We start from the raw sequence: 25,988 nt of genomic DNA, 5'->3' as shown, positions 1-25,988 counted from the left end.
TAAAGAGGAGGAAGTAAAATAGAATGAGTCATTTTCTCTAATGAGTCCATTAGGGAAAAAACTTATGAAGTAGTAAACATGAAAGAAACCTAAGAAAACCAACACAGTGATTTGTGCTTTAGGTTACTTAAGAAAAGTGGTGATCATTTTTGCAAGGCTGACACAATGACTGCAAGGCAGGAGACCTAAAACTTGCAGATATCACAGAGTTTAATAGAAAAGGAAGATGGAGAAAGGCATACTGAAGTCAACTGCATGCACCATACCACCTCACAGAGCCTCTTAATCAGGAATATGACTCATAGAAAGATGGTAGCTGCACGCTGGATGCTGATAAAGCCTGGCAGTGGAGCTTGCGGCAGTAACTGGAAAACTCTTATGTTAGCTGTCAGAAGACTGATGTGTCTCACATGGTTCTATGACAGGAGGATCAGCAGGAGGAAGGGCAGCAGGTGGACACACAGCTGGGGCGGCAGCAGGTGGTCTGACAGCAGGTGGTCTGACAGCAGACAGGGTGGCTGCAAGGCTGACAGCAGCTGGACCCACATTCCTGGGCTTGGCACCCAGGCAGGCAGCAGCACGTGGGGTGGTAGCAGATTCTGTGGCAGTACACAGGGGCACAGTACACCGACTGGCAGCAAGGTTGGCCGCAGCTGGACCCACTGAAGGTTTGTCCACAGCTGCTGGACCCACAGCAGGTGGGCTGACAGCAGGTGGTCACACAAGTAGGCTTGTGGCAGGTGGTCCTACAGCAGGTGGTTTCACTAGTTTGATAGCAAGTTGGAGGGCAAGAGGGCTGGCAGCTGATGGACTCACAGCAGGTGGGCTGACAGCAGGGTTTGCTGCAACAGGTGGGCGGGCAGCAGCTGGTCACACAGGTAGGTCTGCAGCAGGTGGTTTGACAGCACGTGGGGGGGCAGCAGGGCTGGCAGCAGCTGGACTCACAGCAGGTGGTCCTGCAGCAGGTGGACTGACAGCGCGGGGAGCAGCAGGAGTGGGTCATTGCGTCAGTGGTGGAGGGTGGACTCCGGCTCAGAGCTGAGTTTCTCAGATTCTGAGGGCTCCTCCTGTTCTGGGCTTTTATACCCTGGACCCCCAATGTTGGGACCAATAAGCAGGACCTTCCTGGTTGTTATTTATGTTATTGTTGTAGTTTTGGATAATTGTCATGGAGGAAGTTGCTTTCTTAGTGTTTTATAGAGAGGCCTCTGTAAATTAGTGTTTGATCTTTTCCTTAATTGGGTCTCGTACTTAAGAATCTTTCCTAGAAATGAAAAGATCAGGAATCATCACCAGCAGCATTTCTGGTCATGTGACATCATCTGGTCATAGGGTAGTTCCTGCTGCCTCTGTGAAGGGCAGAACTGTTATCCTTTCACAGCTTTGTTCCTTTGGCTCTACTTAGATTGGTACGTGCCTCAAAAGGGTCAGGCTGCTGAGGCATTCTGTGATGAATGAAGCCTGCTTGAGTTCAAGCCTGATCTCTGACAAAGTCAGAGTTAAGACTTCCACATATATCTATATATATCTATACTTGGCAACTGGTTTGAAATGTTTCCCAGTTTTATCAGGGTCATCTGAGTGGAGGATTGTTGCCACATTGTTTTTCAAATGAAAATCAGCACCAAAACTGGAATGGAGGCAAAGCTGAATCCTATTTTCAAACAGCATCCCTTCCTTACTGCTTCATTGCTATTTTCTAGTTAGGCTAATGACCTCTGGTGAGACATCCCAACTTGCATATACTTTCTTCTATAATTTGTGACAAGCAGGTTAGATAGGAGAATAACTAAGGTACGTTTGAATCTGTAAATTTACATATTCTGACAAATGTGGAATCTCAGCCACAATTTCTTAAAGCTTTTAGGCCTCATTTTCTCTCTTTTAGATATATATGCTAGAGTATGATTGCCATGTAATGGGAAAACATACAGTCAATAGAAATGATAAAATGATAGTGTAGAAAGGATAAAATGATAATGTAGTTCCAATGGCAGAAAGAAGGAAAACAATTAAAATGTGTATAGAACCACAAAATAGCCAATGCAATAGTGATAAAGAAGAACAAAGCTGGAAGCATCATTTCCCTTGATTCCATAATATTACAAAGCTATATTAAACAAACAATATGGATTGGAAAAAACCGGCACCTAGATCAGTGGAATAGGATAAAGAGGCCAGAAATAAGTCCACACATTATATGGCCTACTAATTTATTACAAAGGAGCCAAATATATATTAATACAATAAGGAAATTGCAATCTTTTAAATAAATTGTGGCGGGAACACTGGGCAGCCATGTGTAAAAGAATGAAGCTGGACTCCTCAGACTCAAATGGACTCTTCCTGAAGGGTATCTTCCCATTTATGACCATGCGGATGGGCCTTGAGGACATTAAGCCAAATGAAATGAGTTAGAGAGAGACAAATACCATGTGATCTCACTTATACATGGAATCTTAAAAAAAGTTTTTGTAAAACTGAGCTCATACATAGAACATATCAATGGTAGCCAGAGGTGGGAGGTGGGGTGGGTGAAATAGGTAAATGGGATCACAAGGTACACTTATAAAATAAATGCATGGGGAATGTAATGTACAGTTAATGACCATAGTTAATAATACTGAAATCTTTGAAAGTTGCTAGAAAAGTAGATTTTAAAAGCTCTCATGCAAGAAAAAAGACTTTGTAACTCTCAATTGTGACAGATGTTAACGTTAACTAGACTTACTACAGTGATAACTTTGCAACATCTACAAATATCAAATTATTATGTGGAACACCTATAAACAATATAATGCCATGTCAATTACAGCTCAATTAAAAACAAACAAACAAGGATAGATACATACCAGGAGAATTCAGGAGTCTCATAGCAGGAGAGTACATGACACTGCTGTAGTGAAATATTGAAACACTTATATTGTTTCTAGCACTGTGGATTATATACTTTCCCTATGGCGTGGCAGTTACACTTTTACATGTGTATCTAAAAGAGAGGGCAGAAAAAACTTTAAGATATTATGGCTGACACATTTCACATTTACTGAAATATATAAATCTATCAATTTATCATCCTATCTACCTATTTGTCACAAATTATAAAAGAAAGCATGTGCAAGTTGTGATGTCTCACCAGAGGTGATTGATCCAGCTAAAAACAGTTATGGGACATTAATGCATTGATGTTGCCTGAAAACAGGGTACAGCTTTTGCCTGCATTCCAGCTTTGGTGCTGAAAAGTTAGTGAAGAACAACCTGTCAACACCTTCTACCTAAATGTACCTAATGAAGCTGGGAAACATTTTAGGTCAATCACTATTGATTTGAAAGACATGTATATACATGTTTCAACGTATGATTCTCCCAAATCATCCCACCCTCTCCCTCTCCCACAGAGTCCAAAAGACTGTTCTACACATCTGTGTCTCTTTTGCTGTCTCACATACAGGGTTATCGTTACCATCTCTCTAAATTCCAAATATATGCGTTAGCATACTGTATTGGTGTTTTTCTTTCTGGCTTAGTTCACGCTGCATAATAGGCTCCAGTTTCATCCACCTCATTAGAACTGATTCAAATGTATTCTTTTAATGGCTGTGTAATATACCATTGTGTATATGTACCACAGCTTTCTTATCCATTCATCTGCTGATGGACATCTAGGTTGCTTCCAAGTCCTGGCACAGAGACGACCCAGAAGGATGGTATGGGGAGGGAGGTGGGAGGGGGATTCAGGATGGGGAACATGTGTATACCTGTGGCAGATTCATGCTGAAGTATGGCAAAACCAATACAATATTGTAAGGTAATTAACCTCCAATTAAAGTTAATAAATTTATATTTCAAAAAAATTAAAAAAAAAAAGAAAGTCATGTATATAGATACACGTGATTATCTTGAATCTCAGACTTTGTCTGAGATCAGACTTGGACTTTAGCAGGCTTCATTCATCACAGAATGCATCAGCATCCAGCAAGTCTCAACCTAAGCATAGTTAAAGGAACAAAGAAAAGGTGACTGTTCTGACCCTGGCCAAGGCAGGAAGAACTATCCCATGACCTGATGATGTCACATGCCAGAGATGCTGCTGCGATGATTCCTTATTCTTTTTCACTTCTGGAAATGGTTCTTAAGTACTAGTAATAATTAAAAAGAAGATCAAACACTAATTTAAATAGGCCTCAAAACACTAAAGAAATCATTTCCTCTTGGATAATTTCCCATTGACTACAAAAACGACATACACAAGGAAAGTCTTGCTTATTGGTCCCAACACTGGGGGTCCAGTGTATAAAAAGCCTCAGAACAGAAGTAGTCATCAGAATCTGAGAAACTCACTTCTGAACAGGAGTCCACACTCCACCACTGACAAAATGACTCACTCCTGCTGCTCCCCGTGCTGCCAGCCCACGTGCTGTGAGTCCAGCTGCTGTCGGCCTTGCTGCCCCCCAACTTGCTATCAGACTAGTGAAAACACCTGCTGTAGGACCACCTGCTGCAAACCTACCTGTGTGACCACCTGCTGCCAGCCCGCCTGCGGTGGGTCCAGCTGCTGCCAGCCTTGCTGTTGCCCTATCAGCTGTCAGACCACGTGCTGCAGGACCACCTGCCTCAAGCCTACTTGTGTGACCAGCTGCTGCCAGCCCACCTGCTGTGAGTCCAGCTGCTGTCAGCCCTCCTGCCCCCAAACTTGCTGTCAAATCACTGAAACCACCTGCTGCAAACCTACTTGTGTGACCAGCTGCTGTCAGCCCACCTGCTGTGGATCCAGCAGCTGTGGACAAACCTGCGGTGGTTCCAACTGCTGTCAGCCAGCTTCCTGTGCACCCGTGTACTGCCATAGAACCTGCTACCACCCCACATGCGGCTGCCTGCCTGGGTGCCAAGCCCAGAGCTGTGGATCCAGCTGCTGCCAGCCTTGCAGCCGCCCTGTCTGCTGTCAGACCACCTGCTGTCGGACCACCTGCTGCCGCCCAAGCTGTGTGTCCAGCTGCTGCCAGCCTTCCTGCTGCTGATCACCTTGCCAAGCATCCACTGTCCCTATACAGCACCTTCTATTAATTGACTTGCTACCTGGGGACAAAACAAAATCACTGCCTAGACTTTGCTGACAACTGACATGCTCGACCAGAATTTCAGTTACTCATCTTGCTTAGGAGCTTGTGAAGTAGCTTGACGGAGTGCAGGGGGCTTCCTCCAATAGTCTTTCTCTGGTGTAGGAGGACCATGTGCCACCTTCCTGCATCTGTGATAAGGGAGTATGTCTTGGTTTTGACTCTGAAAATAGGATTGACCATCTAGTTCTTCTGAGTAACTTAAGAAAACCAGATCTCAGAATGTTTCTATAGGTTTCTATAGCCTATCATAAACTTTATAATCATATTTTCTCTTTTGCTACCCTCATAGTTCTTGTATCATGCTTTCTCCTTTTACAATCACTTTGGGTTTTACGTGTATGTTTCTCAATAAATGTGAGAATTTCTCACACAATTCTTCTGTATGTGTTTGATTTATTGCACCACATTCCTCATATATAGATTTATATATTATATGTCTTATCCAATATGAGCATCCTATTAGTCCCCTTCCTAATTATTATCTCATTATTAAAAACCCATTTCATTGTGTAGTGTGATTTACCTAATAATAAACAGACTCATCCAGGATGAAGTCTTCTGTTCCTGCTCAAGGGCACTTGCATTTACATCCCGAGGAAGGATGAATAGATGTCTGAACCTCGTGACTATGTCCTTGGCGAGCTACAGTTGCTGTCATTGTTCATGTGGTTTTCTATTGCTGGGCCTGGACACACCATGAGATACTCCAGGGAAATTATGTTCAGACTATTTCTCCCTGCCCTCTATCTTTTCACGATAATGACCCCTCAGCAATTAGTAACTCCTCTCTCTGCCCACTGGTCTATCTAGATGAGGAGTCCAAAATGACCAGATGACAGTTTAAACATAGACTTTATTCCCTAAAACATGTGACTTTCATAGTATTAAAACCTTCAGTCCAGGAGAGTGTAGATCCATGGGGAGGGGAAGAACAGATTCCCATATATGTTACCCTGAGTTAAAGTGAGAGGGTTCACTGCTACTTCACTTTCTCAAACCATGTATACTACCTTTGTGGATATACATGGTACTACCTATATGGGAACCACATAGTGGCCATTAGGTCAAAATATGTACCATATTGGGAAACAACATATCAACCTCGTGTGCTGTCTCCTCTAAGTTGGTTCTTTACTGCACATCTACAAGACCATTCTAATTTTCCATGAGTCAGCCATCTCTTGATGAAACTGAAAGAGGCTTAATACTCTTGGCTTAAAACTCAACATTCAGAAAACTAAGATCATGGCATCTGGTCACATCACTTCATGGCAAATAGATGGGGAAACAATGGAAACATTGAGAGACTATTTTGGGGGACTCCAATATCACTGCAGATGGTTACTGCAGCCATGAAATTAAAAGAGGCTTGCTCCCTGAAAGAAAAGTTATGACCAACCTAGACAGCCTATTAAAAAGCAGAGAATTTGCAATTTTTTACGGAATCTCCACACTGTTCTCCATAGTGGCTGTACTAGTTTGCATTCCCACCAACAGTGTAGGAGGGTTCCCTTTTCTCCACACCCTCTCCAGCATTTATTGCTTGCAGACTTTTGGATTGCAGACATTCTGACTGGTGTGAAGTGGTACCTCATTGTGGTTTTGATTTGCATTTCTCTAATAATGAGTGATGTTGAGCATCTTTTCATGTGTTTGTTAGCCATCCATATGTCTTCTTTGGAGAAATGCCTATTTAGTTCTCTGGCCCATTTTTTGATTGGGTTGTTTATTTTTCTGGAATTGAGCTGCATAAGTTGCTTGTATATTTTTGAGATTAGTTGTTTGTCAGTTGCTTCATTTGCTATTATTTTCTCCCATTCTGAAGGCTGTCTTTTCACCTTGGTTATATTTTCCTTTGTTGTGCAGAACACACCAAGGAAACTAGAATTGAAAGAGACACGTGTACCCCACTGTTCATCGCAGCACTGTTTATAATAGCCAGGACATGGAAACAACCTAGATGTCCATCAGCAGATGAGTGGATAAGAAAGCTGTGGTACATATACACAATGGAGTATTACTCAGCCATTAAAAAGAATACATTTGAATCAGTTCTAATGAGATGGATGAAACTGGAGCCGATTATACAGAATGAAGTAAGCCAGAAAGAAAAACACCAATACAGTATACCAACACATATATATGGAATTTAGAAAGATGGCAATGACGACCCTATATGAAAGACAGCAAAAGAGACACAGATGTGTAGAGCGAATTTTTGGACTCAGAGGGAGAGGGAGAGGGTGGGATGATTTGGGAGAATGGCGTTGAAACATGTATACTATCATGTAAGAAACGAATCGCCAGTCTATGTCTGATGCAGGATACAGGATGCTTGGGGCTGGTGCACGGGGATGACCCACAGAGATGTTATGTGGAGGGATGTGGGAGGGGGGTTCATGTTTGGGAACACATGTACACCCGTGGTGGATTCATGGCAATGTATGGCAAAACCAATACAGTATTGTAAAGTAAAATAAAGTAAAAAAAAAAAAAAAAAGAAAGAAAAGAAAAAAAGCAGAGAATTCCTTTGCCTACAAAGGTCCATCTAGTCAAAGCTATGGTTTTTCCAGTAGTCATGGGTGGATGTGAGAGTTGGACTATAAAGAAAGCTGAGCACCAAAGAGTTGATGCTTTTGAACTGTGGTGTTGAAGCAGACTCTTTGAGAGTCCCTTGGACTGCAAGCAGATCCAACCAATCCATCCTAAAGGAAATCAGTCCTGACTATTCATTGAAAGGACTGATGTTGAAGCTGAAACTCCAATACTTTGGCCACCTGATGTGGAGAACTGACTCATTTGAAAAGACCCTGAAGCTGGGAAAGATTGAGAGCAGCAGAAGGGGATGACAGAGGATGAGATGGTTGGATGGCATCAGTGGACATGAGTTGAGTAAGCTCCAGGAGTTGGTGATGGACAGGGAAGCCTGCCGTGCTGCAGTCCATGGGGTGGCAAAGAGTCGGACATGACTGAGTGACTGAACTGAACTGAACAAGATGATTCTAATTTTCCATGGGCCGGCCATCTCTGTCATGTGATGTATGGCAGAACAAGTAGATCCCATGTTCATTTGCCTCTTGTTGATCTTGTTCATCGAAAAGTGGGTCAGTGGGTCCAAAGTTGGACTATTCAGAATCCTATGACCATGTTACTATAAGCCGGTGGACAGTACTGCTGATAAGGACAACAAATCCATGTTTACAACATGGAATCTTAGTAAAGAAGAATTGCTGTCTTTTCCCTGCACATGTAACCTAAGAGGAAAACTAGCCTGCCTTCAAGTTAGGTGGCTAGGCTTCCGGAGGATGCTATTCTCTGCTCTGACTAACAGCATGTACAGCAGGGCCAGCCACGGTCAGGGCGAGCTTGTGCTGTGGGTCCACACACGTCCCCCACGCCCGCCACCACGGGTACTCCGTTTACGCTCTCTCGTATAAGCGTCGATGCACCTAAAGACAGAGGTGGGGTAAGAGATCCCAGACCTGTAGCTGTCCCGTGTCTCCTTCGTGGTAAACACTCTGGAGGTCATTGATGTGGGACACAAGGGGGAAACACTTTCTGCCCTCACACCTACCTCCATCTAAATAATTCTCCAGATCCCTTTACTTTCCACTCTTGCTCCTCCCTTGGCTCAATCCAAACAGTCAGTCCTTTTACCACATGCAAATAGGCAAAGAACATCATTTCCTCAGGGCACATTTTCACACACACACACAAAATATATATATATATATATATATATATATATATATATACACACATATATATAATGGACATGTGTACTGACTCACTGTTCACTATGAGTATTTTCTCCTTCCACTACCCTTGCACAGCAGAAGTGTTATCTGTCATAATGAAAGTTCTCCATTTGGCTTAAAAGCTTCTACTGAAGTTAACAGTTCATGAAATTTAAGATATTGAATGCTCATATATTATGATCAATTTGATTTTGTAGGAATCAAATGGAATTGGGTTGGTAATTATTTTAAATATTATTTTTAATTAGGGGATAATTACAATGTTGCAATGGTTTCCACCATACAGCAACATGAATCAACAATAGGTATATATACGAAGGAGGAAACAGACAGAACAGGCTCCACCTTGAAAGCAGGACTCCATCTTGGGCCGGACTGTGTACTTTGAGCTATATACCCGGTATCTATAGAAATGACATATCCACTGGAAAACCAGACCCCCTGGATGGAAGAGCCCCAGGGCTCGTACCTAGACTCTCCATCACCTAAAATACCTAATTATCTGTGTAACTGAATATGCCAGCCTTCCTGCTGCTGAAAATCTCACCAAAGAACCACCATCTCACAAATCAACCTTGCTGTTCCTCGGACAAATTCATTTCCAAACGATGCTGATTTTTTTTCTTATTCATCTGCCTATAAAAAGGCTCATGAATCAGCTTGATGGAATGTAGAGGACCTCACCCTGATTCTCCCCTTCCTATCCGTGTGGGTCATGTGCCAGCTTCCTGCATCATTATAATGGAGCATCTTGGCTTTGACTTTGAAATCTAGATCTTCACCTTCCCTCTACATGTATTTTTGGGGAAAATCCTCGTGACTTTTTCTTTAGTTTCTGATACTTATCTTCATAATCGTCTTCATAATCATGTATCTTTTCAATATACTGATTATTTTTGTATCTAACTTTCTTCTTTTTCATAATCACTTTGAGTTGTCTCTCTAGATGCAGGGAATTTTACCTGGATTTCTAAATAAATCTTGTGCCACTATTCATCCCATACTGTGTTTTTCGTTATTATCCAGCATCTGCAGAAAGAAACAGCAACTTACTCCAGTAGTCTTGCCTGGGAAATCCCATAGACAGAGGAGCCTGGAGGGTTATAGTCCATGGAGTCGCAGAAGGGTCAGACCTGACTTGGCTACTAAACAACAACAGAATTCACGATGTAAGGCTGAGCTCATACAATCCCCCACAAATTATTTTTTCCATTTCTCATGCGAGAAAACCTCCAACTTGATAAACTATCTCAAAGTGAACGCATGTCACTATTATCAGGTTAGGAAATAGAACTTAAGCCCAACCCTTTCAAATATAACTCTCAATAGTACAGAATTGGTCACTTTCCTTTTATATTATGATTGTCACACTCATCCATGTCATTTTGGGGTAGTTCATTCATTCTCCTTGCTGTATAGTCATCCAGTGATTGAATATGACACATTTTATTTATTTACTATTGATATATATGTGGATTGGTTGCAGTTTGGGGATAATAAAAGTAATGTTGTTATGAACTGGTCCTTTGGTGCACATATATAAACATTTCTGTTGGATAAATATCTACAAGTAGAACTGCTTGGTCAAAGTGTTTATACTGTTCTCTGTAAAGGTCTTTCCCACTTTTATTATATTTCTTCTTTTAGTTACTCGATAGTTTATGCTATTATAGAGTACAACTTAAAATTTTAATTTCTCAATATTTCTGACATATATAAAAGTAATTAATTTACATATGTTGATATAATAACCAAACTTCCTAATTATTTCTAAATGTTTACCAATCGATGGGCTTAAAAAAATTTTTTTTGCATACATAGTCATAACAACTGCAGTTGACAGGATTTCCCCTCTGAAGTTGAACTTACAGACATAAATAGGACTAGAACCAATTTATACAAAGACACTTTAGAGAGAAAATGTGATATCAAGACTAGCAGAATTTCCTCAAGCTTGCAGGGGATTTGAAAAATGAATGTGTGTTTCTTCAGTGGGGATGGGACAGTTGGCTATGGAAGGTCAGAGTCAGGAGAGGCACACATACAAGGTTTGGCAGTGCACAGGCACGAGGGGCCCTCCCCCTGAATCTTCCAGCCCCTTAGGAAAGACCACGTGTTTGACACGAGTGCATGGGATACTATTCAACATTTTGCTGTTCCTAATACTTATTTTGATTCTTTGCTCTCATAAAATGAACTTCTAGTTGCTGTGGGACTTTCCCTTTAGATACTCCTGCACAGAGAAATGACGGGTCTAATAGACTGTCCAAACTATAGTCATTATAGTTATGATTGTGACTAATGCGTGTGTGTGTGTGCACGTGTGCTCAGTAGTGTCCAGCTCTCTGCAGCCCCATGGACTACAGCCTTCTAGCTCCTCTGCCCATGGCATTTTCCAGGCAAGAACCCTGGAGTAGATTGCCATTTTCTTCTCCACGGGATCTTCCTGACTCAGGGACTGAAGCCAGGTCTCTTGTGTCTCCTGCATTGGCAAGTGGGTTCTTTACTAGGTGAGCCACCAGGGAAGCCCAATTGTGATGAATAAATTGGCATTAGTGTATGGAATGGATAAAATTATTATGCCTCAAGAGGGGTACATGAATCAGAGCAGATTTCTGAGTCTGCAAGAATCAGTTCAGAGACTTCTTTAGAGCATAATATATTTTGCAGGAAGTTACTTAATTCTTTCTACTCTGTCATCGCATTCTTAGGCCAAAGAACAATTTTCTTTAGATGATAGTCTTTCTCACACTGGATGCTTACAAATATTTGATGAAGACGAATGCATGAGTGGCTGGACAACACCTAAGGCCAAAAAGAAAAAACCCTCTGCATTCTAAATTGCAGCTATAAAATGCTTCCACCACCCTAATATTATATATATATATATCATATATCTATAGTTTGCAGTTTGAGACTATTGAAAAAGTAAAGATGTTAAACTAGTTTAACTAAAAATATTTTTGTATGTCTTTTGACAAATATATAAATAAATATTACATATAAATATATATTTACTTACACAATTTTATATATTTGTATTTTTGTTGCAAAACACTAATATAGAATTGCTTATGGAATTTTGTGGTCAAAATGTTTATGCTATTGGATAGCCTAAATATATTAATGTAATGCAAATATTTACAGACCTAATGAAGAAGTAGACAAGTATATGGTAATAGTTGAGGACATTAATAGTCCACTCGAGGACATTAATTTCACCACTGGACAGATCATCCAGACCAAAATATAAACAGGGGAATATTGGCTTAAATGACACCATATATGAATCCATCTTGACAGACATATATAGAATACAGCTTTCAAGGGCAACATAATACATATTTTTCTCAAACACACATTTTACATTCTTCAGGATAGATTATATGTTGGCTCACTAAACAAACTCATAGTAAGTTAAAAAAGATTCAAACTATATAAAGTATACTTTGAAACCACAGTAGTATCCAACATTAGAAAGAAAACTGGAAATTCACAATGTGGAGATTCAATAAAATGCAACTGGACAACAATTGAATCAAAGAAGAAACCAAAAGAGAAATTTTAAAATACCTTGAGACAAATGATAATGGAATTACAGCATACCAAAATGTATGGGGTGCAGAAACAGAAGTTCTAAAAGATAAGCTCATAGCAATGAATGCTTGAGAAACAAAAAAATTTCAAATAAACTGCCTAAGTTTACACTCAAGGAACTAGATAAAGAAGAGCAAAGGAAGTCCCAAGTGAGTAGAAGCAAGGAAATAAAGATCATAGTGGAAATAAATGAAACAGAGACTAAAAAAGGGGAAAAAATAGGAGAGAAGATCAAAACTAAAAGCTGTTTTTATTTTAAAAAGGTAAGCAACTTAAAAATTTTAGCTAGACTCACTAAGAAAAAGAGAAGCCTCAAATTTAATATCAGAAATGAAAGAACATTGCAAACTACTGTGTAAACACTGTAAAATGTAATACATTAAGAAATTGAAGAAAATACAAATTTTTTGCTCAGGGATTAGAATAATAATATTGTTGAAATATCCTTACTACCAAAAGTAATTTACAGATTCAGTGCAATCCCTATTAAAAATCCAATGGCATTTTCACCAAAATAAGAAAAAAAATTGTAATATGTGTATGGAAGCATAGAAAACTCAGATAACCAAAGCAATCTTTTTTTTCCTTTTTTTATTTTATTTTTTTAATATAAATTTATTTATTTTAATTGGAGGTTAATTACAATATTGTATTGGTTTTGCCATACATCAACATGAATCTGCCACAGGTATACACATGTTCCCCATCCTGAACCCCCATCCCTCTTCCTTCCCCATACCATCCCTCTAGGTCGAACAAAGCTGGAGACATAATGCTTGCTGAAAGCAAAGTGTGTTACAAAACTATAGTAAATAACACTGTATGGTTTGGCATAAAAACGCACATACATCATGGAACAGAATAGAGAGCCCAGACATAAACTCATACATTCTACAGCCAATTAATCTATAGCAAAGGAGCCAGGAATATACAGTGGTGAAAATACAGTCTTTTCAATGCATGGTGTTAAAAAAACTGATAGCCACTTACAAAAGAATAAAACTGAACTACTATCTTACACCATACACAAAAATTAACTCAAAATGGACTTCCCTGGTGGTCTGGTGGTTAAGAATCCACCTGCCAGTGCAGGGGACATGGGTTTGGTCCCTGGTCTGGGAAGATTCCACGTGCCTCAGAGCAAATATGCTCACCTGCCACATCTACTGAAGCCCCCGCACTCTCGAGTCTCTGCTCTGCAGAAAGATGCCACCACAGCGAGAAGCCTGCACACCTCAACTAGAGAGTAGCTCCCACTTACCCCAACTAGAGAAGGTCTGCACACAGCAATGAAGACCAACACAAGCAAAAAGACAATAAAACTCAAAATGGATGAAACCTGAATCTGAAACCATAAAATTTCTGGAGGAAACATAGACCTTAACATTGGTCTTGGTGCTTTAAAAAAAAAAAAGACACTAAAAGCAAAGGCAAAAAGTAAAGGGGGACTACATCAAACCAAAAAGCGGGAATTCCCTGGTGGTCCACTGAGTGTGACTCTGTGCTTTCACAGCTGGGGACCTGGGTTGAATCCCTGGTCTAGGAGTTAAGATCCCACAAGCCACATGGTATGGCAAAAAGAAAAAAGCTTCCACATAGTAAACTAAACAGTGAGCAAAATGAAAAGGCAGCCTACTGATTGGGGGTTAATACTTGCAAATCATATACATGATAAGGATTGATATTAAAATATATAAAGAACTCACTTGACCCAATAGCAAACAACAAAACAAAACAAAGACAATCTGATTGAAAAAAATGGGCAGACGTTCAGCATAGACATTTTATTTTCCTATAAGACATACAGGTGTTTTTCTTTCTGGCTTCTTTCACTCTGTATAATAGGCTCCAGTTTCATTCACCTCATTAGAACTGATTCAAATGTTTTCTTTTTAATGGCTGAGTAATACTCCATTGTGTATATGTACCACAGCTTTCTTATCCATTCATCTGCTGATGGACATCTAGGTTGCTTCCATGTCCTGCCTATTATAAAGTGTTGTGATATATATGTGAAACGAATCGCCAGTCCAGGTTCGATGCATGATACTGGATGCTTAGGGCTGGTGCACTGGGATGACCCAGAGGGATGGTACGGGGAGGGAGGAGGAAGGGGTGTTCAGGATGGAGAACACGTGTATACCTGTGGCGGATTCATGTTGATGTATGGCAAAACCAACACAATATTGTAAAGTAATTAACCTCCAATTTAAATAAATAAATTTATATTAAAAAAAGAAAGAAAAAGACATACAGATGGGCAACAGATACTAGAAAGGAGCTCAACATTACTAAGCATCAGGGATATGCAAATCAAAACCATGATGAGTTACCACCTCATAGTTTTGCATGACTATAATGAGAAGGACGAACTACATCAAGTCTTGGTGAGAATGTGGAGAATATAAGAACATTTGTGGGCTGTTTGTGGGAGCATAAATTGGTGCAGTCCTATGAGAAATACTATGCCTGGTCCTCAAAAATGGAAAGAAGAACTACCATCCAATCCAGCAATTCCACTTCTGGGTATTTATCTGAAGAAAACAAAACACTAACTGGGAACAATATAACCACCACATGTTCATTGCAGCATTATTTATGATAGACAAGATATGGAAACAACCAAAGTGTCCATCAATGGATGAATGAAGAAAATATGTTATGTATTATGCAATGGAATACAATTCAGCAGTAAAATATAAGCTGCTTTCCCATTTGTGACAATATAAATGGACCTAGAAGACTTTATGCTAAGTGAAACAAGTCAGACAGAAAGACAAATACTATATAATCTCACTTATATTTGGAATGCAAAAGAAACCCAAAAATCTAAACCCTGAGCTCATAGATGGAGAGAACACATTAATGGTAGCCAGAGTTGGAGTGGGGTGGTGGAGGGTGGGCAAAATGGGTAAAGGGAGTCAAAAGCACAAGCTTCCAGTTATAAATAAACCCATGAGGAAGGTATTGTACAGCATCGTGACTATAGTTAATAATACTCTCTTACATATTTGAAAGTTGCTAAGAGAGTAAATATTAAAAGTTCTCATCACTCCAAAAAATTTGGAACTGAAGTTGGTGACAGAGTTTAACTAGACTTACTGTGATCATTGTGCAATACATACAAATATCAAATCATTAAGTTTCACACTTGAAACTAATATAATGTATTATGACAATTATACCTCAATTTATAAAAACAAGAGGACGCATACCAGTAGAATTCAGAAAGCTCACAATAGACTGGAGAGCATATAACACTGCTAGTAGTGAAATGCTGAAATACTGTTTTATTCTTTTTTAATATTGTTGAGTATATTCTTTCCCTGTGCGTGAAAGTAGCTTAGTCATGTCCGACTCTTTGCCAACCCATAGACTCTACAGTCCATGGAATTCTCTCAGCCAGAATACTGGAGTGAGTAGCCTATCCCTTCTTCAGTGGATCCTCCTGGCCCAGAAGTCGAACTAGGGTCTCCTGCATTGCAGGTGGATTCTTACCAACTGAGCTATCAGGGAAGCCCATATTCTTTCCCTATGACATGACAATTACACTCCTACGTTTGTAACTAGAGGAAAGAGAGGGAGAGAACTGCACAGGAAAAAAATTAAGAAATTATGTCTCACACATTCAACATCTGTTAAAATATGTAAATTGCCAAATTCAAATATACCTTGGCTATCATTGTATTTGACTCAATTTTTAAAAATCCATGTATAAGTGGGAGGTCTCACCTCAGATCACTGACCCAGCTACAAAATGCTGCTGCAGCTGTCGCTTCAGTCGTTCCCGACTCTGTGCGACCCCATAGACGGCAGCCCACCAGGATCCCCTGTCCCTTGGATTCTCCAGGCAAGAACACTGGAGTGGGTTGCCATTTCCTTCTCCAATGCATGGAAGTGAAAAGTGAAAGTGAAGTTGCTCAGTCATGTCCGACTTAGCGACCCCTTGGACTGCAGCCCACCAGGCTCCTCCGTCCATGGGATTTTCCAGGCAAGAGTACTGGAGTGGGGTGCCATTGCCTTTTCCGAGCTACAAAATAGGAGTGCTACAGAATAGGGATGGAATATTAATTGGTTGATGCTGTCTGAAACCCAGTGTACTGCTTCTATGCCTGCTTCTAGTCTCCTGCTTTGGTGCTGATTTTCACATAAAAAGCGTTGTGCAAAATATCCTCTACCTGAATGTCTCTGATCAAACTGGGAAACGTATTGAGTAAGTTGTCCAGGTATGGACTGACGTGGAAGCCTTGAACCTGAGTTTCTAGGATCAGAGTTGGACTCAAGCAGGCTTCATTCATCACAGAATGCACCAGCATACTGACCCTTTCGAGACACGTCCCAATCTAAGTAGAGCCAAAGGAGCAAAGCTGAGAAAGGAGAGCAGTTCTGACCTTCACAGAGCCAGCAGAAGCTACCCCATGACCAGATGATGTCACATGACCAGAAATGCTGCTGGTGATGATTCCTGATCTTTCCATTTCTAGGAAAGATTCTTAAGTACTAGACCCAACTAAGGAAAAGATCAAACACTAATTTATAGAAGCCTCTCTATAAAACACTAAGAAAGCAACTTCCTCCATGACAATTATCCAAAACTGCAACAATAACATAAGTAACAACCAGGAAGGTCCTGCTTATTGGTCCCAACATTGGGGGTCCAGGATATAAAAGCCCAGAACCGGAGGAGCCCTCAGAATCTGAGAAACTCAGCTCTGAGCCGGAGTCCACCCTCCACCACTGACGCAATGACCCCCTCGTGCTGCTCCCCGCGCTGTCAGCCCACCTGCTGCAGAACCACCTGCTGTGAGTCCAGCTCCTGCCAGCCCTGCTGCCCCCCCACGTGCTGTCAAACCACCTGCTGCAGGACCACCTGCTGCAGACCTACCTGTGTGACCAGCTGCTGCCAGCCCACCTGTTGCAGCAAACCCTGCTGTCAGCCCACCTGCTGTGAGTCCATCAGCTGCCAGCCCTCATGCCCTCCAACTTGCTATCAAACTAGTGAAACCACCTGCTGTAGGACCACCTGCCGCAAGCCTACTTGTGTGACCACCTGCTGTCAGCCCACCTGCTGTGGGTCCAGCAGCTGTGGACAAACCTTCAGTGGGTCCAGCTGCGGCCAGTCTTGCTGTCAGCCAGCTTCCTGTGCCCCTGTGTACTGCCACAGAATCTGCTACCACCCCACGTGCTGCTGCCTGCCTGGGTGCCAAGCCCAGGAACGTGGGTCCAGCTGCTGCCAGCCTTGAAGCCACCCTGTCTGCTGTCAGACCACCTGCTGTAGGACCACCTCCTGCCACCCCAGCTGTGTGTCCAGCTGCTGCCAGCCTTCCTGCTGCTGATTACTTTGCTAAAGAATCACTGTCTCTCTAACCAACCTTCTCATCACCTGATTTGGCATTCCACAAATTTTTCTTCCAAATGTTGCTACAGCCAATGTTCTATCACCAAATTTTTGTTATTAATCTCCCTGGTTAAAAGGTTGAGAATCAGCTTGGTAGACTGTGGAGATCTTCCCCTTGATTCTCCTCCTCCTGTGTATATGAGTCATGTTCCACATTCCTGCGTCCTTGAAATGGAGTGATGGTCTCCACTTTGACTCGGAAATCAGGATCTTCATCTTCTCTCTACATGTAACTATGAAGACACATACTCATGACTTTCTTCAGTTTCAGTTGCTATCTTCATAATAATCTTCATAATCATGTTTCTTTTCAATGTACTCGTGATTCTTCTATCCTGCTTTCTTCTTTTTATAATCACTTCTAGTGTCTCCCAGAAGCAGGGAATCTTTCCTGAATTTCTAAATAAATCTTGTGCCACTATTCATTTCATATTGTGCTTTGTGTTCTTATGCAACATTCATGATGTGAGGATTTATACACATACGCATATGCTATGAATTATTCATTCTGAGCTCATACAATGCCCCACATTTACTATTTCTATTTCGCATGAGAAAATGACCAACGTGGTAGATTGCCTCCAAGTGAACACTCCTGTCACTCTTACCAGCTTAAGAAATAGAACTTGCTGTCTTCAAATTCTCTCACTCATTCCCAAATGTAGGCAAGTTCACAGTTTTTCTAAACTTGATATAAATGAGATACTATATAATTGGCCACTTGTTCTTTATATTAGGATTGTGACACTGATCCATGTGATTATCTGAAGTTCATTTATTCTCCTTACTGTATCATCTTCCACTGAATGCATATGACACCTTTCATTTGTTTACTACTGATGTATGTGTGGACTGTTTGCAGTCTGGGGCTAATAAAATCATGCTGCTTTAAAAGTTTTAGAACAGCTTCTTTGGTACACGTATATAAACATTTCTATTGGATAAATATCTACAAGTAGAATTGCTTGTTGAAAGTATTTATACTGATCTCTGTAGAGGTCTTCCCCATTTTTATTTCTAGGTGTTTCATAACTTATGCTATTTTAGGGTACAACTTAAAATGCTAATTTTTCAGCATTTCTGACATGTGTGTGCACATGTGTGTTTTCTGCATATGTGTGAAAATGTGTGCATATGTGTGTTTTCATATGTATGTGTATGTGTGTTTTCATATGTAAGTCTATATGTGTCTCACTCTTTGTGACCCCATAGACTGTAGCCCACCAGGGTCTTCTATCCATGGAATTCTCCAGGCACAAACACTGGGGTGGATTGCCATCTTCTTCTCCAGGGGATCTTCCTGACCCAGGGATTGATCCTGGGTCTCCTGCATTGCAGGCAGATTCTTTACCATCTGGGCTACTGGGAAAGTCCTGTTTCTGACATATAAAATAGCAATTAGTTCATATATTGTAACCAAACTTGCTCATTACTTCTAATAGTTTATCAATAGATGGGTTTTCGTTTTAATTTTGCATGCATAGTCATTGTCAACTACAGCTGATGGCTTGACCCTTCTAAAGTCTAACTTATGAGACGCAAGTAGGACTAGAACCAATTTATACAAAAGAACTTATAGAGAAATTGTGATATCAAGACTAGCAGAATTTCCTCTTGCCTGGAAAGGATTAGAAAAATGAACGTGTGTTTTTGAAATGGGGTTGGAGTAGTCAGCCATGGGATTTCAGTCGGCAGAGGCACACAATCAAGGGTGGCAGTGCAATCAAGACTGCACAGGGGAGGGGGCGCTGCACCTGAGTCTTCCAGCCCTTATAAAAGACTACATAATCGACCTGAGTGCATTAGATGCCACTCAGCATTCTGTTATTCCATATACTTCTTCTGATTGCTCACAAAATGACCTTCTGATTATTATTTAACTTTACTTATAGGTATTCATGCACGGAGAAATAACTGATCAAATCAACTATGAAAACTATAGTTCCTGCAACTATAATTGTGATCAATAAATGTGCATATTAATAATGGGATAGATAAATTGTTATGTCTCAGGAGAGGAGTTCAACCTTTGTATGTAAATAAGAACAGATTTGTGAGTCTACAAGAATAATTTTGGACCCTGTGTGTTTGTCAGAATAATAGCAACCAACTTGAAAGCACTTGGGGAGAGAGCTACATTTTGCCCAGGTGAACGAATGTCATCATTTCATGGCACCATGTAATATTTTAACGTTACGCCTTTGAGTGCTTGTGGATTTCAGAGAAGGACGGCAATGCCAGCAATCAATGTCAGTTACAGCGTTTGAACAAGACAGAAAATGTTGGGACTTCACAGAGACTCAGTAATAGAAGAAACCCTTATAGTCTCCTGCTAGAATTAACTCACAGAAGCTGCAAATCAGACACAATACTCCTATTGCCAACTGGTTGTTTAGTTGAGATATCTTGTCTCCATAGTAGCCCATTCCTTTTTCAGACATCTCCTCTCAAGAGTGATTATGTTAACATCTATCCCCCATTCCCCTCCCAGCCTGGTCTCCTGAATCTTTTGCTCATTGGGATCACTTGTTAGACAGCCAGAATGGCATTACTGAGCAGTTACTGAGCAGTACTCTTCCCAGTGGAAGATACGCACACTGAAAAATCACCTTTGTTTCACACTAACCGCTGGCATGTACTTTCCCACCTCCCAGGGTGCATTTTGGACAATGCCCAGCATTTCCCTACTGACTGCAGATATTCATTTTTCCCTGAGGACCCAGTCACTAAACTTTCCAACTAGATCTATAGTGTTAAGATTAAGTCTAAATATTTTCTCTAAATATTCTAAATGTACTGGATTATGGTTTAGTGGAATGAAATACCATTGAAATGCATGAACATATGTTATCATTCTTATGATTGTGTCTGTGCCTTTTTAAGATGTTTCTAATTTACATTATTCACTTTCTGTACTGGACTTCCCAGGTGGCACTAGTGATAAAGAATCTGCCTGCCTGGCAATGCAGGAGACATAAGAGATCCCTGGGGAGGGAAAATCCCCTTGAAAAAGGCATAAAAACCCACTCCAGTATTCCTGCCTGGAGAATCCCATGAACAGAGGCACCTGCCAGGATACAGTACATGGGATCGCAAAGAGTCAGACATGACTGAAGCGACTTAACATGCCTACACGCACTTTCTTTACTAAACTCACTCTTAGATTGTGCTTTTATTTACTTCTGATTTTATCTTCAACCATAAAATCTCTATACAGGAAGGAAAGACCACAGCTCTTAGTCTTCTTGCCTGGAGAATTCCATAGACAGAGTAACCTGACAGGCTACAGTCCATGAGGTTGCAAAGAGTCGGACACAACCAAGCAACTATCACTCACTTAGTTACGGGAATTAAAATCATATGGAAAAGTACTCAAATTCTTGTTCAGCCACTCACTAGTCTTATTGGGAGAATGTACAGAACATACTTTTCATATATATTATGTTATCATTTTTCATTTTTAAATATTTTTATTTAATTGTAGTTGATTTACAATGTTGTGTTAATTTTCCACTACTTTCTTTCATATTATGTCCACTTGTGTATTTTTTATTATTATTATTATTTTACTTTACAATATTGTATTGGTTCTGCCACACATCAACATGAATCTGCCATGGGCATACGCGTGTTCCCCACCCTAACCACTTATGTATTAATCTACAAGTGTTTTCTTTCTCTTCCCCCTGCTTTTACAGGTCAACCAGTCTATAAGCAGATGGCTTTGAAAAAACACAATTGTTATATTTTTAAGAATATCACAGAAAACAAATCTATTCATCACTAGAGAATTGGTTTTCCCCTTACTTGTTTCATGATAATCTAAGGTTTTGTCTCTTTTGTTTAACACTCTATGCCTGCATGGGTGCATGCTAAGTTGCTTCAGTCATGTCCAACTCTTTGCAAACTTATGGACTACAGCGAAACAGGTTCCTCTGTAAATAGGATTCTCCAGGTAAGAATACTGGAGAGGGTTGCCATGCCCTCCTCCAGGGGATCTTCCCAATTCAGGGATGAAACCTCTGTCTCTTAAGTCTCCTGCATTGGCAGACAGATTCTCTACAACTAGCACCCCTGGGAAGCACCTGTATGCATGACTTTTTCTTTTAATTTTTTGCTGTAACTACTGAATTCATTTTTTAATATAAATTTATCTATTTTAATAGAAGGCTAATTACAATATTGCATTGATTTTGCCTGACTTAACACAAATTGGCAATAAACTTCCAAGTCTTCAAGAGATGGGAATACCAGACCACCTTATCTGTCTCCTGAGCAACCTGTATGCAGGTCAAGAGACAACAATTAGAATCGAACATGGAATAACAGACTGGTTCAAAATTGGTAAAGGAGTGCCTCAAGGCTATATATTGTCACCATGTTTATTTAACTTATATGCAGAGTACATCATGTGAAATGCCAGGCTGGATGAAGCACAAGCTGGAATCAAGATTGCCAGGAGACATATCAATAACCTCAGATATGTAGATGACACCACTCTTACGGCAGAAAGCGAAGAGGAACTAAAGAGTTTCTTGTTGAAGGTGAAAGAGGAGAGTGAAAATATGGCTTAAAACTCAGCATTCAAAAAACTAAGATTATTGCATCCAATCCCACCGCTAATGGCATACAGATGGGGAAACAATGAAAACAGTGACCAATTTTATTTTCTTGGGCTCCAAAATCACTGCACATGGTGACTGCAGCCATAAAATTAAAAGACGCTTGCTCCTTGGAAGAAAAGCTATGACCAACCTAGATCGCATATTAAGAAGCAGAGACATTACTTTGCTGACAAAGTTCCCTATAGTCAAAGCTATGGTTTTTCCCATAGTCATGTATCGATGTGAGAGTTGGACCATAAAGAAGGCTGAGTGCCAAAGAATTGATGTTTTTGAGTTGTGGTGTTGAGAATCCCTTGGACTGCAAAGAGATAAAGCCAGTCAATCCTAAAGGAAATAAACCCTGAATTTTCATTGGAAGAACTGATGCTGAAGCTGAAGCTCCAATGTTTTTGCTACCTGATGCAAAGACCTGACTCATTGGAAACTACCCTAATGCTGGGAGAGATAGAAGGCAGGAGGAGGAGGGGATGACAGAGGATGAGATGGTTGGGTGCATCACCGGCTCAATGGACATGAGCTTCAGGAAGCTCCAGGACAAGGTGAAGGACAGGAAGCCTCATGTGCTGCAGTCCATGGGTTGCCAAGAATTGGATACAGCAGAGAGCCTGAACAGCAACAAAGTCAAGGTATTGGAAGGTATGAGAACTTGTACCACATCCAAGGAGAACAGAAGAGTTTTGTGCTGCCCTCAATGACTAAAGAATACACAGGTAATAATTGCATTTTATTCTTGCAAAATCTAATTGATCATAATATATAAACATGCAATACCTTAAGTTTCACCAGTCCTTAGCCCCACAGAAGTTTTTATACCAGGTGGAGAATTTTGAGTACCACAGATAACACTTTTGCTCTTCAAAGGCAGTGGAAAGAGAAAATATTTACAGTGAACAATCAACAGTACACATGGGCATGACATCTTTATTTTGGGGAAAAGTGGCCTCACAATGATGTTCATTGGCTGTTTACAAGTGGTGAAAGCCCTGACTGGATTGAGCTTGGGATAAGCAAGACTGGAACATAAGGAGACTTGGAGAATAATTATTATATAGAGATGGGTTGAGGACAGAAAGTATTTCCCACTTGTGTCCCACATCAATGATCTTCAGAGTGTTCATAATAGAGAAGTCACTAGACAACTAGAAATTTGGAACAACTCATCCCATCTCTGTCTTCGGGCGCATCAGTATTTGCACAAGGGAGCATGAACAAAGCATCTACTGGCAGTGATAGAGGATTGTGTGAACCCAATAGCATAGGCTCCCTCTCACCGTGGCTGCCCCTGCTCTGTGTGCTGCCAGTCAGAAGCAGAGAATGTTGCTGAGCACCGACGGGCTAGCATCATAACTCATTAACCACGCCACACAAAGGCAAGTGATCCTCTCAGACTGGTAGGAAAAGAGCCAGGTTCTCCTTTCTAGGACTGCATGTTCTAAACATGGATTTCTCATCCCTATCAGCTGTACTGTGGGCTAGAGTAGCATTGTCATAGGATTCTGAATAGCATCAATTTGGACCAAGAGACCCACTTTTTGAAGAACAAGACCAACAATAGGCACACAAACATGAGAGCTACCTGTTCTACCATACATCACATGACAGAGATGACTGGCCCCATGGACAATTGGAGTGGTCTTGCAAATGTGGGGCAAAGAACCAACTTAGAGGTGACAACACATGGTTTTGATATCGTGTCTTCTGGATGTAGTGTATATCTTGACCCAAAGACCATTACCTGATTCCTCTTAGGTAATACCAACTATATCCACAGAGGTAGTACACATGGTTTCAGAAAGTGATGTAGGAGTGAATCTTCTCAACTGAACTCAAGGTAACATTCTTGGGAATCTGTGCTTCCCATCCAGGTAGACCAGTGGGAAGCTCTTTGAACTCCATCAAGTTGATTCACGAGTTTTTTTTTAAGAGAGATTTGTAACAGATTCTGGTGGAGCATACTAGTTGTCAGCAAAGTCTAAGGAGTTATTTTTTGTCCTCAGTAGCAAGTCAGTTAATATAAGGTGTTGTGTGGGGACAGCGGTTCTTTTACAGTTACTAATTGCTGAGGGATGGTTATCAAGAAGAGGTAGAGAGCAGGGAGAAATAGTCTGAACGTAATTTCCTTGGCGTGCCTTAGGGTGTCTCCATGCCCAGCAACCGTACATAAACAAAGACAACAACTACAGCTTAGTCACTGAGGTGCAAGCATCGGTTTCCTGGGGATGTAAAGGTAAATACCTGTGAGCAGGAACAGAAGACTCTATCCTTGAAGAGTGTGTTCATTATTAGCTAAAGCATACTACACAATTTACTTAATGAGCTAATAATTGATTTTGAGAGCTAACATGATACTCATAATGGATAATGCATATAGTATGTACTTAAATGTCTATATCAGGAATGCCATGTAAAAATCAAACACAATGTAGGAAGGTAATGGCAAAGAATTTATTGAGAAACACACAGGCAAGACTACTGCCTCTAGGAAGACAATTCAAAGGTACCATAAAAGGAAAACGCAGGTCACAAGAGACATGGGAATATTGATAGAGAAACGTATGCTTATGTTAATTATGATAAGCTGCAGAAACCTATAGAAACATTATGAGGACTTGTTTTCCTAAGTTACTTAGAAGTACAACATGGTCAGTCCTATTTTCAGAACCAAAACTGAGACATAATTCCTTATCAAAGATGCCTGGCACATGATGCTCTTATACCAGAGAAAGACAACTGGGGGAAACCCTCTGCACTCTGTCAAGGTGATTTATAAGCTTTTAAAGAGGCAGATGGGTTAACAAATTCTGGTAGAGCATACCAGCTGTCAGCAAAGTCTAAGAAATCATTTTTTGTCCCCAAGTAGCAACTCAGTTGCTATAAAGTGTTGCTAGGGGACAGGGGTTCTTTGGTGAGGTGATCAGCAACAGGAAGGCTGACAGCAGGTAGACACACAGCTGGGGCGGCAGCAGGTGGTCTGACAGCAGACAGGGCGGCTGCAAGGCTGGCAGCAGCTGGACCCACATTCCTGGGCTTGGCACCCAGGCAGGCAGCAGCACGTGGGGTGGTAGCAGATTCTGTGGCAGTACACAGGGGCACAGTACACCGACTGGCAGCAAGGCTGGCTGCAGCTGGACCCACTGAAGGTTTGTCCACAGCTGCTGGACCCACAGCAGGTGGGCTGACAGCAGGTGGTCACACAAGTAGGCTTGTGGCAGGTGGTCCTACAGCAGGTGGTTTCACTAGTTTGATAGCAAGTTGGAGGGCATGAGGGCTGGCAGCAGATGGACTCACAGCAGGTGGGCTGACAGCAGGGTTTGCTGCAACAGGTGGGCGGGCAGCAGCTGGTCACACAGGTAGGTCTGCAGCAGGTGGTCCTGCAGCAGGTGGTTTGACAGCACGTGGGGGGGCAGCAGGGCTGGCAGCAGCTGGACTCACAGCAGGTGGTCCTGCAGCAGGGGGGCTGACAGCGCGGGGAGCAGCACGAGGGTGTCAT

At 41.1% G+C, this 25,988-nt stretch overlaps 3 protein-coding genes across 3 annotated transcripts; 2 read left to right on the top strand and 1 right to left on the bottom strand.

The window, feature by feature from the left end:
* Positions 1 to 430: 430 nt before the first annotated feature.
* LOC128064426 (keratin-associated protein 9-2-like) lies at positions 431 to 25,988 on the bottom strand. The gene is made up of 4 exons (XM_052657119.1): positions 25,597 to 25,988; positions 25,421 to 25,506; positions 20,513 to 20,520; positions 431 to 940 (listed from the first exon to the last, which is right to left on the bottom strand). Exons 1-4 carry the CDS (start codon positions 25,986 to 25,988, stop codon positions 431 to 433), a joined length of 996 nt encoding a protein of 331 aa, XP_052513079.1.
* On the top strand, positions 4,377 to 5,018 carry LOC128064429 (keratin-associated protein 9-2-like). Its single transcript, XM_052657123.1, has one exon. The coding sequence runs from the start codon at positions 4,377 to 4,379 to the stop codon at positions 5,016 to 5,018; it is 642 nt and encodes a 213-aa protein (XP_052513083.1).
* LOC128064434 (keratin-associated protein 9-1-like) lies at positions 17,221 to 17,718 on the top strand. The gene has a single exon (XM_052657128.1). The coding sequence runs from the start codon at positions 17,221 to 17,223 to the stop codon at positions 17,716 to 17,718; it is 498 nt and encodes a 165-aa protein (XP_052513088.1).

This window comes from Budorcas taxicolor, chromosome 19 (assembly GCF_023091745.1).
Source record: "Budorcas taxicolor isolate Tak-1 chromosome 19, Takin1.1, whole genome shotgun sequence".
Taxonomy (NCBI): domain Eukaryota; kingdom Metazoa; phylum Chordata; class Mammalia; order Artiodactyla; family Bovidae; genus Budorcas; species Budorcas taxicolor.
The sequence above is the reverse complement of the archived record's forward strand: the minus strand, read 5'-3'. Positions and strand labels throughout refer to the sequence as shown.